At 47.0% G+C, this 17935-nt stretch overlaps 1 protein-coding gene across 1 annotated transcript in view; it reads left to right on the top strand.

Annotated features, from left to right (window-relative positions):
• LOC123376858 (arf-GAP with dual PH domain-containing protein 1-like) overlaps window positions 1–17935 on the top strand; it is a 62261-nt gene that overhangs the window by 28121 nt on the left and 16205 nt on the right. Inside the window, exons 3-4 of the mRNA XM_045029100.1 lie at window positions 10187–10299; window positions 14266–14412. Coding sequence (XP_044885035.1) covers window positions 10187–10299; window positions 14266–14412 — 260 coding nt within the window. The remainder of the gene's footprint in view (window positions 1–10186; window positions 10300–14265; window positions 14413–17935) is intronic.

The raw sequence follows: 17935 nt of genomic DNA, 5'->3' as shown, positions 1-17935 counted from the left end.
GAATGATCACGTGAGCAGCTGTCTTGGACCGAGTTTTATTTACAGACGTGGCTATGCAGAGATTAATCTAAAACTATTCTTGGCTTGGAGAATAGTTTGGACTATTTCCACAACTGTGGTTTGAACAGGGCTACGCTTCACAGAGGCTATACTGCTAAATGGAGTGGTAGTTGTGTCGGTCCCAGGATATTAGAGAGACAAGGTGGGTGAGGTAATATCTTGTATTGGTGGGAGAGACAAGTTTTTGAGGCACACAGAGCTCTTCCCCTGGTCTGGGAAAGGTACTGCCGCATCACAGCTTAGCATAAGTAGTTAGCACATATTCTAAGGGACCACCCAAGGTAGCCGTTAACACCTCTGAAGTCATAGGACAAAGAGGCAGGAGGGGTTTGGGAGGTTACAGATTGTTGTAATAAGCCATAAATCCAGTGTGTCTGTTCAGTCCATGGTTTTTAGTGTCTAGCAGAGTAATGGATTTAAGCTCCCAGGCTCGTATTTTGAAAGAGTTGTGCAGGTTTCCTTTGAGGACGAGGACTGATAGATCAATATCACTGTAACTGTAGTTCTTCTTCAAGTGGCCTCTGCAATATTCCTTCTGCACCTGGATCTCCTTGTGGGAATATGCAGAAGCCACTCAAAGAAAAAATATTTGATTTGTCTGTAAAATTGGATTCCATGCAGCAGTTCTCAGTAATGCAACCACAAGACTTCCAGTAAAGAAATTCTCTTTAGGAGAGCACTTCCGAATCTCCCAGCAGATCCAGTCTAACTTCACTATAGCAGCTAATTGCTGTGTTATCTTTAATATGTAAACACCCAGTAATTAAGTTATCAGGAAAGCTACTATATCGACAATCAGTTACAGGATAAACTGATAGAAGAGGAGGAGGTGGCTGCAATCTCCATAGTACACCTGTATCGAATATCTCTGAAATGATCAGATGATGAGCTGGAAACATACTTTAAGCTTCAATATATTTCCTCCCACTTCTCCAAGCTCCCCCTCCCCCAGCATTTTCTGAAGGGTTTAGTACTGGCTGAAAGGTAATTTTTCTTTTCTCCTGGAACACTATACATAAAGGAATCTTTTCTCTCCCATAGTCTGGGGCCTTTTCTGAGTCTGAAGTTCTGGCAATCACTGGGTGAGATTCTGGCTGCTCTTGCATGATGCACAAGCAAAGAGAGAGAAGATGGCATAGAAAGCTCTATGCACCTTGGCTCACCTGTGCAGGGGGCAGCCAGAATCTTGGTATTTGCACTCCCAGAGTCCTAGGTTGGATAGATATATAGCAAACCCACGTCCCCAGGGACCAGGACCAGTGTGTGCATGCTGCGTCCTGGTGCATGGACACACCTTCTTGGGGAGTGCACACAGGGTGCAGCATTAACTTCCCCAGTACCAGCCCTGCACCCTGTGGGGTTTCTGGTGCCACTGGGGGTTCTGTTCTCTTTCTCCCTTTGTGTTCAGTGAATGCAAGTCTCAAGATTCTGGCTGCCTGCTGCACAGGTAAACTAACCCCTCTTCCTCATCCCTTGGGCATTCATGGAAGCTGTAATAACCAGGAGTGCATCCACCCCTTCTAGCAGCTAACCGTATAATTGCTAACCTGTACAGTGCAGTCTTCTGGTCACTTGAATAGCTGCCACCTTTCATCCCAGCAGTGACTTCTTTTCATTTCACACCTGTGCACCTTGCCATATGTTATCCCTTATGCGCCAACTAAAGGTTCAATAAATGAAGGAACAATAGGATGTCATCTCTGATACCATCAGGGAGTATTAATGAAAATTATTAATTTCTTGTTTGCTGAGAGCTGCTCCAGTGGGAGTCCTAACGTGTGATTAAAGGAACTAGCTAAAAGCAACTTATAAAGCTGGATTAGATACATGATCTCCTATTACGTTCCCTTTAGCTGAGAACTCTCTGAGAGAAGGGGGGTCTGGATTACTCTGGGTAACGTCAGAATTGGCAGGAGTGTTTTCTGACTGTTAGGTTTAGTTGGTGTCATGAATGATTTTAATCAGATTTAAATGGTGGCAAACATCACAAGCTTAAAGGATTTTAGCTTTATTGTTGGAGATTTACTTAGAAGCAATTTGGATTTTCAGGCATGAGCCTGCAATGCAAATTTGTTCCTGATGCCGTTCACAGGACCCTACATCTCAGGAACGGACCTTGTGTTTCAATACAACACAGATCCACAAAGGAAAGGCCCAGTGCTCTTAGAAGTGAACCAAGGACTCCAGCATTCTGTTAAGCTCTGTCTGATGTTTTCCTTTAGAGACACTGTATTTTGGCTCCATTTCACTACATTGATTTCCAACAGATGAGTAGTGGGAAAACTACACATTTTTCATTTCAAAATGCTCTCTTGCTTAAGAAACAGCAAAATAGCATATGTATTTTTGCCCTGATCTATATAGATGTAGTTTTTTCTTCCTTACCTACCATTCACCTGGCTCCAGCCCAAAAGTCAACCCGGATGTGGTCTAAACCTGTCTCTATTCTTGCTTCTGAGGCTATTAGTTCACACCGCGTGAACTCCTGGAGGTCAGTATTTGTGTTTGCTATATTACTCTGTGTGAATTTGCTGGGAACGTGCTGTCTCTTGGGCTAGTGTTTGATCTGTGATTCATCCAGACCAGTACATAGGTTCTGGAGAGGATGATGCCTATGTACATTGTCTCTAACTCCATATAGTCCTGACACTGCCTGCAAGTCCGGTCCTTAAGTGGTTCTGTGTTATGTTGTGGCAAAGGATACCTTGCATGAAATCTGTGTTCAGATGATTTTGTAACATATGTTTGACTTAGCCTGAAGGACTGATATAGTGTAAGAGAGAGAGCCTGGAACCAGTAGCTTACCAGTTTGAGTCCAGCCAGGGTCACTAGTGATTAAATGCTGTCGCCTCCTGATAGCTGTTCTGTGGCCTATGTGAAAGGGGTTGGTGTTCTCAATGCAGCTTCCCATGGGCTGATGGGCCACACCCACACGTACACAAAGTAACAAATGATGTTACTCGGCTCCTGTGTTGGCATTCTCAGCAGAGGCGCTGAGCATGGAAAATGAACAAACATTTTGTGTGTAGAGGATGGGTCCTCCAGAACCAGGTAGAGATGCTTTGCCAGCATGATGTGGGGAAGCTCATTCCACCCCACCACCACCTGCGCAGTGGATAATGACAAATCTTCCATCTCCAGGGGCAAATGACGCATTTCCCTTTGTTATATGTTATACGCAGTGTCATTGTAGCCATGTTGGTCCCAGAATATTAGAGGGGCCAGGCGGGTGAGGTAGTATCTTTTAGAAGTTGGTGCAATAAAAGATATTACCTCACCTACCTCGCCCATCTTCCCTTTCTCTTCATCAATAACACGTCAATTTTTTCTTAAAATCTTGTCAGAAAATAGCCTCCGTGTGCATGCAGTCTCTCCCCTCCTGTCTTCCATTTTATATTTCAGCTAAAACCACAGACATGCCGATTCAGGCTGCTCCAGTACTGATCTATATATTAATAATGACGTTATCCCTTGGAAGGCCACAGAGGTGTCCCTAACATGGCATCTCAGTCACCTTCCAAGACATCTCTTCCTGCATGATTTAGCCATTCAAGTGCTAATTGCCTCTGATTAAGTCAATCATTTGCAGAGTGAGTGGGTTAATTGGGTATAGTGGAAGCAATCAATTTAATCAGCATAGCTGGTTCCATAGCTGAGGTGCTACAATGCAGCAGGACAATAATTGGTTTATTAGCTCCTGGAAGGCAGCAAAGACAGACTTGATGGCAATGGGAAACTCTTTTCTGTCTAAAATGGTCTTTCAGGAAAGATAATTTGCATATTAAGTGATTGTTAGGAAAGGACTGATTAGTTAAAAGACTGGAAATTCTTGCATTTGAAATATGTTCATGCATAAGAAACCATTTTGGTGCTAGTGCGTGGAGACCCGGGCCCTGGCAGCCAGTTACAATGTGAAGAATATGCGTCCAGTCTCCAAGTATTTGAGTGATCCTGACAGGTGCCAGAATGGCAGAACTAGCAGTGGAAGATTCATTGAGTCACAAAAAAGCGATAACGCAAGTAGCTGCAGTGCCTCCGATTGGCCTGGCGAGTGTGCCTCAACCTGTTTTTTCAGGTACCACTTAAGCGAGCGAAAGTGTAGTTCAGTCTCCATGCTCACTCTGCGTTTACTTGTTTGCCTTTCTGGTGAGACTCCCATTTTACACAGGCCACTGAACAACCTCAGCTGGTAACAACTATCAGTTGCAACCGACCTGGTCCAGATATGAACCAGTGACCTAGAGGCAAAATCTCTCATTAGCAAGTCCCTGAGCCACTCACTCCCTCTTAATGGACATGGGGTTGCTGACATCTCCAATAAAGTCTTTTCTACAGACCAGTAAACACTTAACTGGTAGTAAGTGCATTTGTTCAAAGAAATGACTATGCAATTATTTGTAAGAAGCTGTGCAGCCTAAACTCTTTAGCACCACTACAGTCAGGGAAGAAAGAGCTGGAGACATTCTGTGGTAGATGAAGAGACCATTTAGGGCTTTATCCCGCAAACCCTTGCTTAGATGATTGTGATCAGTCCTTCGTAACTGAACAAGTCCCATTGACTTATCTGGGCTACCCCTGTGAGTCAGCACTGCAGGTTGACCTGGTCGGAAAACGGATTTTCTGCTTCTTGGGAAATTCTGACATTCAGCGTTTGTTTTCATTCTGAATCAGTAAGGTTTCGTTTTCCAAACCTAATAGCTTCCTCAGTAAAATGCTCTGCTTTTAGGAAAGCCCCTCCCCACCCCCATTCTGCAGCCAGTATTTTAAGTGCCTTCCGGTAGCTGTTTTCAGGATCTTTCAGACAGAGGCATTCAAATCAGAGCCTCTTTCTGACATATTTAGTTTGCCTAGGGAACCTGGATGAGTTCATGTTCAGTTCAAGTCCAAGTCAATGTTTTTTCTGCTTATCAGTGTTGACAGGGGTGCAGACTCCCATTTTGGGCTGGCCAGAGAAGTAACTCGTAAGGACATTGCTCTAAAGGAAGGAAGAGAGAAATGAAGCGAGCAACATGTTTATAAAAATCTGTGCCAGTGCATAATGGGGATTAGCAGCTATGGCGATACAGCAACTAGGGCTCTCAGGACAAATATTTTGGTGGCCTCAGAGTCTGGCCACCAACTCTTGCTGGTGGCCACTCTCATGCTTTTCCCTAAAACAAATAAATATGCACATGCACACGTCCAAATCATCTAGCAAGTAAGCCCATTGTGAAAAGTGATATTAACAAATATTTCACCCCGAAACTCAACAGCTGTAGTGCTAAGGGGCAGCTCCACATTGCCTCACAAGCTTTGTGGGCCTCCTGCTCACCCCACGCTGGGATTTTTCCAAGGAACTCCTGCTATTAACGGCCACAGAGCTTCTACCTCTGCTCATGGGCTGCACACTGACACTGTGACCCCACCTGGTTAGGGCCTGGTCCTTTGGGCCCCTTCCTCTGCAGTCATGGAGAAGCTCCTGGCAGTGGAACCAGTGCCTGTTGCCTACCAGTATGGTGGGGGTGGTACAGAAGGAGCGTGCACTCCTGCTTGGCAAGGAGCCCCTGTGGGGGATGGGCAGAGTCAGGTAAGAGGATCATTTTGTGCTGGAGGGGAGGTGTGTGTTGGGGCCTAGGAGTGCTACCTCACCTAGCAAGGTGCAGTAGCCTCCCCTGAGCAGCTCTGCCAACATGCAACAGGCGTGGGAAGTTTGTTGTGGGGGGTCGGCTTGTAGGGAAGGAGGATTGTGAAGCCTCCAGTGGTTGAGATCATCATCATCTAAACGTTGTCTGAACCGCAACACTTCCGGGCAGCCCTGGAAACTGAGAGCCCAGCGGCCCCCAGCTGTCCTGGACAAAACATCTGAAATGTTGGCAACGCTGAAAAACTGGAGGTGAGATTTTAAAGAGGGAAAAAAAATGCTTCCCCTCTATGCTCTGTTGGCTTTGATATTGGTCACCGTGTCAGGCAGGCATCAGATGTTCTTTCTGTTCACTCTCTCCTGGTAATATCCTTCCCCCCCTCAAATTCAGCCTCTGGCTAGCCTGTCATGCAGCTTCTTAAGAGGCGTTATTGTTTCCCAGATGCCTCATATTAGTAAGTGCTGCTGAAATTCTGGAGCTGCCTCTCTAGTTTAAAGGGGCGAATAGAAATGGCTTCTGATGTATTCTCCAATCCCTTCCATTAGCTCCATGCTGAATATTGATTTCCTCAAGGAAATACAAACACTTTAAATATCTACCCTTGATCGGTAAACCACATGGCAAATCTTTGAGAATAAGCTGTGTAACATTTGTTATTCAAGAGAGCAACCAACAGACACAGACCATCAGAACCCAGTACGTGTTTCTGCCTCATGTGAAGCAAATCTCGCACTTTCATATCATATCAACGAGGCGTCACCTACAGACTGTCTGTCTTCTGTCAGCACCCTCAAAGGAGAAACACATTATTCCCATTCAGATCCATCGTGTACAGAGTATGTAGCATTTTCGCTGATGGATACAAACTTGACAGGTAGATGTGTCTTATTAGGAAGCCTTCAAAGCTTCAGTTCCTCATGAAGTCAAGTGAATTAATTTGTACCATGGTGGTGATGAGAGTCCTCTGGCATCAATCCGTGTATTTCATGCTCATCTTGATATTCTCAGCTGTTGCAGTTGTTGGCCAGGTTGACACTAGATACTAGCGGGCCACATACAGGCCAAAATTAGGTGTGGGATTGTTCAGCTTGCTTCTTCTCTTCTTCTTCTGACTGTTCAGCTTGCTACTGGCTCCCATTTCTACTGCTTGGTGAAATGCACCCAGAGCTCCAGGTGCCTGTTGAGCTCAGATTTTTTTTTTTCATTAAAAAATGAAAGAAAAAGAGAAAAGGAAAAAAATGCTCCTGTAGTTTGAATTGGATTCTCTGTCCTCCAAGGACAGGAGGCCTGTAGAGGTTATTCCAAAGGAGGGACTAATGGTGCAGAACAATTTTGGTTCCAACTTGCAGTTCTGCAGAGAATATTTGTGGTTTTTTTATATTCGTTCTTTGGAATCATACGTCTCCATTGCTCATGCTCGTGCAGTAGATCGTCAGAGGTTTAACCTAAAATGGCAGAGCTTTTCCAACAAAGGAGGGAGGAAGAGAGCTGGAGGGAGAAGAATTTCACCGACTACAGAATGTAGAGACAGTAGCCTTGCTGGGGCGATCTGGTAGCTGTAAAGGAAGTTGTGTAACACACCCTGGTGATCCCCAGGGAGCAGGCTGGCTAGAAGCATGGAATAATGGAGCCAAATTTTGCTCTGATTTAAATTACTGTAAACCTGGAATAACTCCATTGACCATTTACATCAGTGTACCTGGGATCAGCCCGGAGGAAACAAACAGAAACTCATTTATCCTGAATTTAGTGCAGGTGAACAAGGCACAGGTGGTGGGTGGTGGGCTACCCAGAGTCTGAGGAAAATCAGTGAGCAGGATTTTGACTGTAAAGAATTAGTGAGGGGTTGCACACAGAGGTGGTGAGCAGCTCCTCAAGAGACGTACTCTGCTGTGGTCTGAGGGACCAACTGAGACCCGCAGAATGGCTGGCATCAGGATAGTGAGTCTGTGGGACTCGTGGCACTTGGAAGTATTTCGGTTCAACCGACCTCAGGTAACGGGGATTGTACGGTGCAGTGTATGAGTGGGTACTAGCTCCAAGGAGGGATCCTTTCTGTTACACACCTGCTTCCATAGGCGTCAATTACATGAGTGCTCCAGCCCCGGAGCACCCATGGGGAAAAAAAATAGTGTCTGCTCAGCACCCACCAGCCACCTGCCGATCAGCTGTTCAGTGGCAGGCAGGAGGGGTGGGAAGAGGCGGGGGTATGCTCAGAGGAGGGGGTGGAGTGGAGGTGGAGTAAGGGTGGAGTAAGGAGGAAGAGGCAGAGTAAGGGTGGAGTCTTGGGAGAAGGTGTGGAGTGGGGATGGAGCACCCACCCAGAAAAATGAAAGTCAGCAGCTGTGCATGCTTCATAGCCGGGTGTGTGTGGCTGTGCACAACCTGTACTAATTTTAAATGATAGGACTGTCAATAATGTATTATGGGTTATCCCTAGAGATGGGTGAAAATGCAAGTGCTCTTCCCGGAGTGGTAGCACACATCTGTACCTACTGGCAGCCAAAGGGGTTGTCGGGGACGGCACGACAGGGCCCAGCATTTTAAAAATGAAACCCGCTCCAATATCTGACCCCGACAGAGGGACAAGGAAAAGAAAGCACTGCCGACAGGCTCTAAATAGTTCCATCACTTACATCTGTATCAAGTTATGGGCCCATTTATCATCCTGCATTCCAGCAGTCTGATGGGTATTTTGGATTTATGCTGTGCTGTGGAGTTCACATTCAGGATTAGCAACAGCAGGGTTTTCACCATTGCGTTTATTTATGCCTAACATTGATGGCTTTGATTAACACTTTAAGGAAGGTCCATTTCAGCTTTTGGGAGACCGGTTGGCCTTTGCTTTCATAAATCCAGAAGGGGTAAATATAGTTTGAAAAAGAAAGTTGTGTGATTCTGGTTTACAGACTATAAACATCGGCACATTTAGGGGTTTTGTTTGTATCTTTAGCAGTAGCATATACAATTAAATTATCTTGCTTCAACCTCTCATCCATACAGAATATATTTATGCAGCTCAGACCTAGAAAGCGAATAGCACTTTTTTCCCCTTTCTTTTTGTCTGTGGTTTATATAAATTTGGTGTGATGATGGACATTTACAATAACAGTCACTGGTAGAAATTTCTGAAATGCACTCCCAGGATGGCATTTCTGTAAATTGCCGTTTTATAATGTGCATACAGATAATAGTCTGCCAACTAATACTGTAGCTGCTTTGCATATAGAGAAAGAGCTTAGTTACAAGTTAAAAAGCATTTCATTTTTTCACTTTACAATCCTAGCTACTGAGAGTCAATAATAAAAACTAAATAGAACAGAGAAGAGAAATTGAGAGAGAAATCTCAACGGGAATATTTTTATAATTAAGATCTCACACTGAAGGAGAGCATCAAACAGCTCAATCAGTATTTATAGTGATTATGTAGGAAACTGCTTGTAAAAAACAAACAAACAAAATGTTGTAAAGTAAGGACACTGCTTAAAATGTTATCATTTGGCTGGCTAAGCTGCATGTTCTGGCTGTTGTGCCACTGGAGAAGGGCATGCAGTGGTTAGTTGCCATTGTGTTCGCTGTGTGGGAACGCTGAGGTAGGATAAAAATCAGCCTTTTCCTGATTTGTTTTAAAAATAGTCAGAGAAAACAAAATCCTTGGATTGACTTTAGCACTGGTGAAAGCGGTGTGGGGAAACCAAACAGGAACAAATATGGGTGGTGAAAGCTTCTTCTTCCAGTGATGGTCCCTATTGTATTCCACCAAGGGTTATGCGCATGCTTCCCCGTGATGTCTTGCTAAAGAATCTCGGAGCTGGATGGAACCACTCAAAGCGGGACAAAGTAGTTGAGTGTCCCATGGCTCAGTCAGGTGCTGATTCAAAGTCCACTGAAGTCAGTGGAAAAGTGGGGGGTTTCCCTGTTTTTTATAAGGTATTTGGAAATAGTCCCATTGGCTTCAGCGGGCTTTGGATATGTCCTGTCTGAGCAGACAGACACCAAAAGCAGTCAGCTATGTCCTTGTGGTTTTCTGTGTTATCAGCAACTATCCACCGGGAACTGGGTTTTATTTTTTCCCTCTGATTGCTTAGTAATGTCAACACTTGGGGCCAGATCCTGCTTTCCTCAGTTCTGCTCCTTGCACAAGCAAAATGAGCAAGATTCATGAGGTGAGACATTCTGGGGAGGTTGGTGTATTGGGAACCAATGAAAGAACTCAGCAGTGTCTCTGAAGGCTTCCCCAGTGTCTCTGAATACAATGTGCAATGCGAATCCCAGACCGCCTGTCAAATCGTGGTATCAAAGACTGGCGACCTTTGAAGCACAAGATCCAAAAGAAAGAGAGAGAGAGAGAGAGCAGAGTGAGGAAGGCACGTCTGAGGGGAAGAGTGGCTCTGTGGCCTGTTGGCTCTGTGTCTTGTAAAATGTTCATTTTTCAGCTTTTCTCTTTAAAAAAAAAAAAAGAAAACTTTTCATCCATGAATCTCTGTTATTTCTTTCCTTTGCAGGGTACAGAGAAGGACTTCTGTGGAAGAGAGGACGTGACAACGGGCAGTTCTTAAGCAGAAAATTTGTGTTATCAGAACGGGAAGGCGCACTGAAGTACTTCAACAAAAATGATGTAAGCATCTGGGGCCACAGCACAGTCACCAGAGGTTTTATTCACGTGGGTTTGTCTTTGATCAAACAGTCCATGGTACCATTTTGTCATAAGGAGTCACTAACTTTTCAAAGACGTCAGGTCATTTATTCTTCTACTGCTCTAGGAACAAAGCCCAAGGCCCAGATTTGTAAAGGTATTTAGGTGTTGCTGGGCTCAGTGGTGCAATGCTGAACTGATTTAGGAGCCAAAATCTCATCTTAAAAGGGGATTTAGGCATTTAGGAGCCCAAATCCCATCAACTCTCAATGAGAGTTTGGCTCCTAAGTGCCTAAATCCCCTTTCAAAATGATATTTGGGCTCCTAAATTAGTTATGCATAGCAACACAGCACAGCAACATCTAAATACCTATACAAATCTGGGCCCACATATGTGAAGTACTGCAGCTCCCTGATCCCATCATCTTTGTTTTCTGAGAGCAAGAAGTTTCTCTTGGCTCTAGCTCTGCGATGCTAGATCATAAGGAGCCGCCAATCTTCTCTACATCAGTTTTATGTCTGCGGCCCCACTGTGGTGGAGGCAACACCACACAACAGAGGAGAGGCTGCAGGCCCACTGTGGTGTTTGGATAGCAGAAGGAATTGGAAAGCCTATGGCAGCTACAGTCCTTGGTTTGTAAACTCCAAGGGCACAGGGGGCAGGCAGTGAAGAGTTCTCCTTTGGAGTCTGAATGCTCCCTTAAAGACCATGACAAACAGTCATAAAGGAAAATGCATCTGGTTTTTAATATTTCAGTGTCAAGCTAGGAAGTATTTGTCTTCTTCTCAGGACTGGATCTCATCTAGTGAAACGTGGAGCCATTAAAAAAATTACATTTGTGATGAATGGGCAGGAACTGTACTGTCATGCACTCACCAAGCAGAGAAATCCAATGTGCTTTCCTGGCCTTTTTACATAAACCCAGAGGTGCCTGGCTGTCCTTGTGAAAACCTGGCACCTCTGTGGGCCCCAGTCAGTAGGGAAGAGAAGCTGGTTTGCCGGCTGCCCCACTGCCTGCTCTTGACACATAGCTGTGCTCTGTCTCTGGACAGTATTCCGTGCTGGAGGCAGCGCTGCCATTAACTGCATGATGGCGCAGCTAGTCTGTATGAATGCTGGGTGAAAGTATGTGGTGAGATATGGACACTGGACATTATTTTATTTGTTTTACCCCCAAATCTTCTCCTTAGTTTCCCACGCTACAGTTCTCCTTCTCACCCAAGTAGAACTCTTGTTAATGTCAAACCCAAGCAGTGCTGTGTCCCTCTCTCCCCTCCCCTCACAACTCCCCCCCACAACTCCCCAACCCCAGTCTTGGTGCTAGTTCATTTAGTGGTGTAAGGAGTGACATTCAGATTCAATACTAACCAGCTGATGCATCAAAACAGTGTCACTTTTAATGCTGATCCCTCTCCCTCATGCCTCAAGCATTATCCCTCTGCTCCCCTGCACCCTTTTTTTAATGCCAGCCTTATTTCCTCAATCCTAGGATTTGCCAGCTGTTTTGTGTATGGGCTTAATGGTTGTAAGATCTTTCGTTAACAAGCCGTGGGCAAAAATTCTGTTAAAATAATAGTGGATCGAGCCAGCAGCAGTCTTTTTTGGCTGCTTGATGAGCGATGGCGTCATGGAGGGGAATGGTAATGGAGGGAGGAACGTTTCTCCCGGTACTTTCTCCTCCATTCCCAGTGGCTAATTTAGAGGGGTGTCGCTGTCGCCATCTCCGCCACATGCTCTTTGAGGCAGTCCTGGTTTGTGGGTGGGAGAAATGCAATCACGGCCTAAAAGGAAGTGAGAGTCTCTGGTAACCCAGATGAAGTTGCTGTCATCCACTCCAGTGGTTTAAAAAAAAAGTTTTCACAGTACTCCATGTGACGCCAGCACCAACCATGGGTGTGGTGGGAACCATATTGTCCACTCACTTCTGCCCTGCTTGGATTTCCCCACCACCTCACACATCCACATCCACTTTGAAACCCCTTCATGGTAAGGCTTCATGAGCCCAGGGCTGCACACTTGTATCTGCTGTGAGGTGGAGACTTACCCTCTGGTCACTGGGATACAGGAGCTCAGCTAGTCTGACCATATGCACATGGTAAAAATCAGCTGCTCCAACTTTGCGGACGTCAGCGCGTGCCACGTTGTATTCGGTGGCGGAGCACTGTGCACCAGTTTGGAGTCAATTGTCACACAGCAAACTGGTGGATATGCAGTTACATGCCGCCATGCGCATCATCTCTGGCACCCTGCATCCGACTCCACTCCCATGCTCCTAGTTCTGAGCAATATCACTCCTCCTCATATCAGATGAGAGGTTGCCAGTGGCAAGTTACTGGAGAAAGTTCACGCCAGCTCATGCCTGGCGCTGCACAATGAGCTTTTTAAACCACCAGCGTCACGTTGCCCATTATGGTCTCATCCACCACGCCAGGATGTTAGGGCAGGAATGCTCTGGCAAGAGGAATGGATCTGTTATCATCCCCAGCCAGTCCCTCAGTTTGCCTACCTGGTTTTGACCTGCCCCGTCACCAGTAGTCCCTGTTGAACAGGTTCCAGACCAGGCGAGGTCTCTGTGCAGCCAACCAGTATTGCCGGGGCCTTCGTCATAGCCCTTTGCGCAGCTGCAGCGCGACGCAGACAATGCCGCACGTGGTCGATGAATGCCTGCTGACTAGATTCAGCGGTGGCCTAGAAGACCTGCATCACACCACTGCAGATGCCATCACTTGGCTAGACGACCATGCACACGCTAAATAAATAAAAGCACTTACAGAGCAAGATCCTTGACTGACGTCAGTGGGGTGACTTTGATTTGCACCAGCTGAAGTTCTGACACACGGTGCATAGGACTTTTAAGGCCTGGTTCTCCATTGTCTTACACCAGTTGCACCCAGTTGTAAGTGAAGGGAGCTACAGTGGCATAAAAACAGTGGTACCGAGTGGGGTCCTTAATCTTCAAAGGGCTTTATTCATTTTCAGTAGCTAAATCCACAGAGGGCCCCTTTGGGGCAGGTTAATTGTTAGACCTACTTCATATGAGTGGAACCTGTGCTACGGAGGTTCAGTGAGCTGCCTCGGAGGGAGTCTGTGTCAGCCCTGGGACTAGTGCGCAGCAGGAGGCCCCAGGTCCCAGACTCCTACTTAGACCTAATCCGTAAAACAGATCTAACCAGAGAAATAAATGATTTTCCTCCTTTGCAAGGGTTGGAAAGTGCTCTGCTGTCTCTTGCTCTGCCCAAGGACCTCCCAGTGTGGGGGCAGATAAGAGCAATGTGAGGAGTTCAGTTAAAAGCAAACAAATGTGTTTGTGTAGGAGAGAGAGTAATACCCGTGTGGAAACTGGCACTTTGTGTCCAGACAGATAGCGTGGCTATAAGAGATTTATTGTCATTGGCAAGGCCAGGCCAGCAGTGGACTGGTCCAGGATGCTTGGGATGCTGAAAGCATCCTGGCCTATTTGGTAAGTGGTCTGTAGTTTTTGCCTGGCTGAGCACATTTGTAATAGTGCTCAGCCAGGCAAAAATACAGGCCATTTACTAGTCTGGTGAAGATGCCAGTGAGAATCTGGAGTCAGGAGGAAGGTGACTGAGAAGGGTGTGGGAGAGGGGGTTCTTGTGCTAGGGAGGAGGCATGTCTGAAGTCACTGTGTTGCACAGCATCCTGTCTTGTGACCTAGCTGGTTCACCCCCCTTCTGGCCTGAACCTTCCCCCTTGTGCTGTAGTATTACACCAACTCTGCTGTATTTCCCAGAGCTGCAAAACGCTTTCCCAAGCTCACGGCAGCCATTCCTGGTGGGCTAGGTAAGTTTGCTGCATAATCACCAGGCCATTTTGTTGACCAGCAGCCTCAATAGGGAGTGTTTCTGATTACATGAACTGCACGCTGGTTTGAAAGATGCTTTTCTGGTTGCTTTTCAGATGTTTATTCATTCAACTGTGTTTTCCAGGCAAAAGAACCCAAAGCAATTATGAAGATTGAACATTTAAATGCGACTTTCCAACCTTCAAAAATAGGGAACCCACATGGACTACAAATCACTTACTTGAAGGACAACAGCACAAGGAATATCTTTGTCTATCATGAAGATGGCAAGGTGAGAGCTCAGAGCTAACGGAATAGGCTGGTTTAGGTCCCAGGTGACATGGGTGCTTCCACAGAGCCTGGTCTAAGGGATGCACGTAGGGGGACCAGATATCAAGTGCAAAAAATTGGGATGGGAGTGGGGGTAATAGGCGCCGGTATAAGACACAGCCCCGAATATCGGGACTGTCCCTATAAAATGGGGACATTTGGTCACCCCAGCCTAGATGCAGTAGAACAGCCACATGCAGTGCCCCCTTGCCTAGCGCCTTCCATGCAATGGAACCACAGGGTTAGTGGCAATAAAAATTCTCTTTTTATTTAATAGGAAGCAAATAGAAGGGGCAGAAGAGGCAGAGCCTCCTGGGGAGGGGGATGGAAGAAACCAAGTGATCCCTGAATGCCTCTAAATAAATGCCTGTACTGTGTAAAAGCTCAAAAGCTTGTCTCTCACCAACAAGTTGGTTCAATAAAAGATATTACCTCACCCACCTTGTCTCTCTAAATATATGTAAGATCAGCGCTGCCCCTGGGCACCCCAAAATGCAGTCCTAACCCACTTCCCCCTCAGCTGTGTGGCAGCCATATTGGAGACGCAGTTGCAATAGTTTGGGGGTATGTCTGCCTCCAGTTATGAATTCCGTTGGGTTGTGTGAATTGGAACCGTCGCTCTGGATTAGATCATCCGCTCTGTAGCAGGAACAGTGGGGAAGCTCTGTCTGGAAAGCTGCCGCAGGCTGCCATCAAGGGCCATCCGGACTGAATGGCTCTCCCCTGGTGAAACAACGGGGCTGCCCCCCATAGGGCCAGTGACATTGAATAGACATTTGATGCCAAAACTAGTTGGAGAGTGGAGGGGTCTGGAATTCCCACCCTCCTCCAGCCTACGCACCTGGCTGAGAGAATTGTTGTTTCCCTGTTTGACCACTTGAGCCTAAGGGGCAGAGATTGTTTCAAAACATGTGCTCCTCCTCCAAACCAAAGGAAGCTGTTCCATCTCCAGGAAGAGAAAGCCCAGCAGAGGAGTGGAGGCTGGAGGTACCGTGCCTTCCCTGAGGATCTATCTCGGGCTCACAAAAGGGGATGAGATCAGCCGGAGAGGGGTGTTCACCAGTTTGTGGTTTTCCATAGATCTGTAACTCTCTTGTCCTTCTTATGTGGAGAGAGAGAGAGAGAGAGAGAGAAAGAAATCCCTTTCCTAAGCCTGTGTGCCTTGCTTTACTGCCATGTGGTCCCTGAAGGGTATAACTACGACCAGAGCTCCCGCAGCCCCGTGGTCTCTGGCAGTGACCAAACTCCTGGGGGGCTCAGGAGGACAGAGGCTTCAGGGTCTGCACCTCAGAATGCACCTGAGAGACCCAGACTTAGAAGCAGGGATCCAGAGACGACAGGTAACTCTTGATGGTGGAGGGAGGAGGGGGATGTAACCGCCCACGTGTCTCCTCTGGGCTGAGGGGCAGCAGCGAACAAGCGCCTCAGTGGCAGCCAGGCTCTGCGGGCAGGAGCCAGCTCCGGAGGGCGTCGCTGGCTGGCGACAGGCTCTTCACAGGAGAGGCAAGAATGCATCAGAGGCGCAGAGCGCATTTAGAATGGAAAGCCAGGGGCCCGAGCAGGCCAGGAGGCTCCCACCAGGTTCTGATCCGCCGGTTCGTGGCAGGAGGTGACAGTTTTCTGGGGGGGTGCGCTCCACAGATTGAAAACCTCTGTGCTAAATAGAAGGCAGAAATCGGGGGTTGGGTGGATGACCCTGCGCTGCCTCTGCAGTGGTCAGTCACTATCCAGGGAGCTTAGCAGTTCATAGGATCCAGTGGTTGGCTCCCGTCACTGGTGTCTTTCCAGAGAGTGGGACTGGAGTGACAGGAGCCATCTCGCAACCTTATTTCCTTCCCCCAGCTACTTGGTCATCAGATTAAAGCCCACGGCTGTCATGTTTATGGACTTATTTTCCTTTGGCTGTCAAGCTGCCTTCATCCTTGGACAGTGCATGAAACTAAGCAGGGACTGTCAGAATAGCCCAGCAGGGTTTCACAGTACCAGCCGCTCCTGCAGGAGAAGGATCACCTTGGTGCTTAACCAGTTGCCACTATCTGTCCACACAGACCTCATAAATCCAACAGCTTTCCTAGTGGCAAGCAGTCCAGATGCAGGGCAGATTCACTTCCCAACTCATCTCCAGACAAAACAGTCCCGTGGTGCTAGTGGGAAACAATGCCTCATGGATAGATCTGTAACAAAAGAGATCTCTCTTCCCCCGTGACAGATTCAGGGTGAGGTAATTATTGAGAACACCTTTCTGCTTCTGTGCTGCGCTGCAGTGGCTCTGAACTGGCTTCCTGCTTAGTTCTGACCCTCGTTGTAGACAGCAGTTAGTATGTCCAGTCAGATTAGTCAGTAGAATGTGCGCTTCCATGGTGTTAGCTCTTCTGGCTCGCAAAGGATGGGTGGACGGATGGATGAAAGCAAACCCCGATTCCCCATTTTTAAATAGGTCGGTGTTGCCGTAGGCAGGAAGGGGTGCTTGATTATGTCTGCGTACCTTGCGATTGCTTTGGTGATATACCTAAAGAGCTGTGTTTCTTTAGCCTAGTGGTCTGAATCAAGTGGCGGTGGCTTCTCCGTCTTAGCACACTGCAGTTCATTGCTCAGCGCACCAGGAGACTCAGTCGCAGTTAATAGTGCAGTGTGTTCTGAATCTCAATGAGCTGCCCCCTCAGGGGCTCTCCCCAAAAACTCCCACTGCCCCACATGTGAAAGCTGTGACAAGGTATCAGAGCCCTATACAAGGGAGGTGATCACGAGATTAGCTGTTCAACATCGCAAGGTGTCACTCATGTCATGGACAGTCAATTCCCTGGCAACAATTTTACTCCAGCGACTCCTGCTTATGAAAGATGTAGTTGTTATCATGACTATTTATGATTGGTTTAGTGCTGATGATCTACTTGGCCCTGTACAGCACATGAAATAGAAACGTTCCCTGTCCTGAACAGCTGAGAGGCAGATACAGACAAGATGAAACATACAGGGAAACCCAGACAAGGCTCGTTTTTTATCTTTTAAAATGATAAACTCCCTGCTGAACAGCCTCATAGAAGAAGTGGTTTGTGTGGCTTTGTCTGTTCTTTTAAGAAGGACCTAGTGGTCTGATTCTCCTTTCACCCTGGAGTTATTCCTGCGTTACATCAGTGAGACAAGGTGGGCGAGATCATCTCTTTATTGGGCCAACGTCTGTTGGTGAGAGAGACAAGGCTTTGAGCTTACACTGAGCTCTTCTTCAGGTGAGTGAGAGGAGAGTCAGACCTCTGATGTAGCTTTTATATGCTGAGCTGTTGTTTTTGTGTAGACGATAAAGCAGCAGTTCTCAAACTGTGGGTCACCAGGGCTGGCTTAGACTTGCTGGGGCCCAGGGCCAAAGCCCCACAGCAGTGGGGCTCAGGTTTTGCCTGTCCCACCCCACTCAGGGCAGTGGGACTTGGGTAGGCTCAGGCTTTGGTCCCCCCTCCTAGGGTCGTGTTTGTTGTCAGAAGGGGGCGGGG

Source organism: Mauremys mutica, chromosome 9 (genome assembly GCF_020497125.1).
Source record: "Mauremys mutica isolate MM-2020 ecotype Southern chromosome 9, ASM2049712v1, whole genome shotgun sequence".
In the NCBI taxonomy this organism is placed as follows: domain Eukaryota; kingdom Metazoa; phylum Chordata; order Testudines; family Geoemydidae; genus Mauremys; species Mauremys mutica.
Note: the sequence above shows the minus strand (reverse complement) of the source record. Positions and strands in the feature narration are given on the sequence as shown.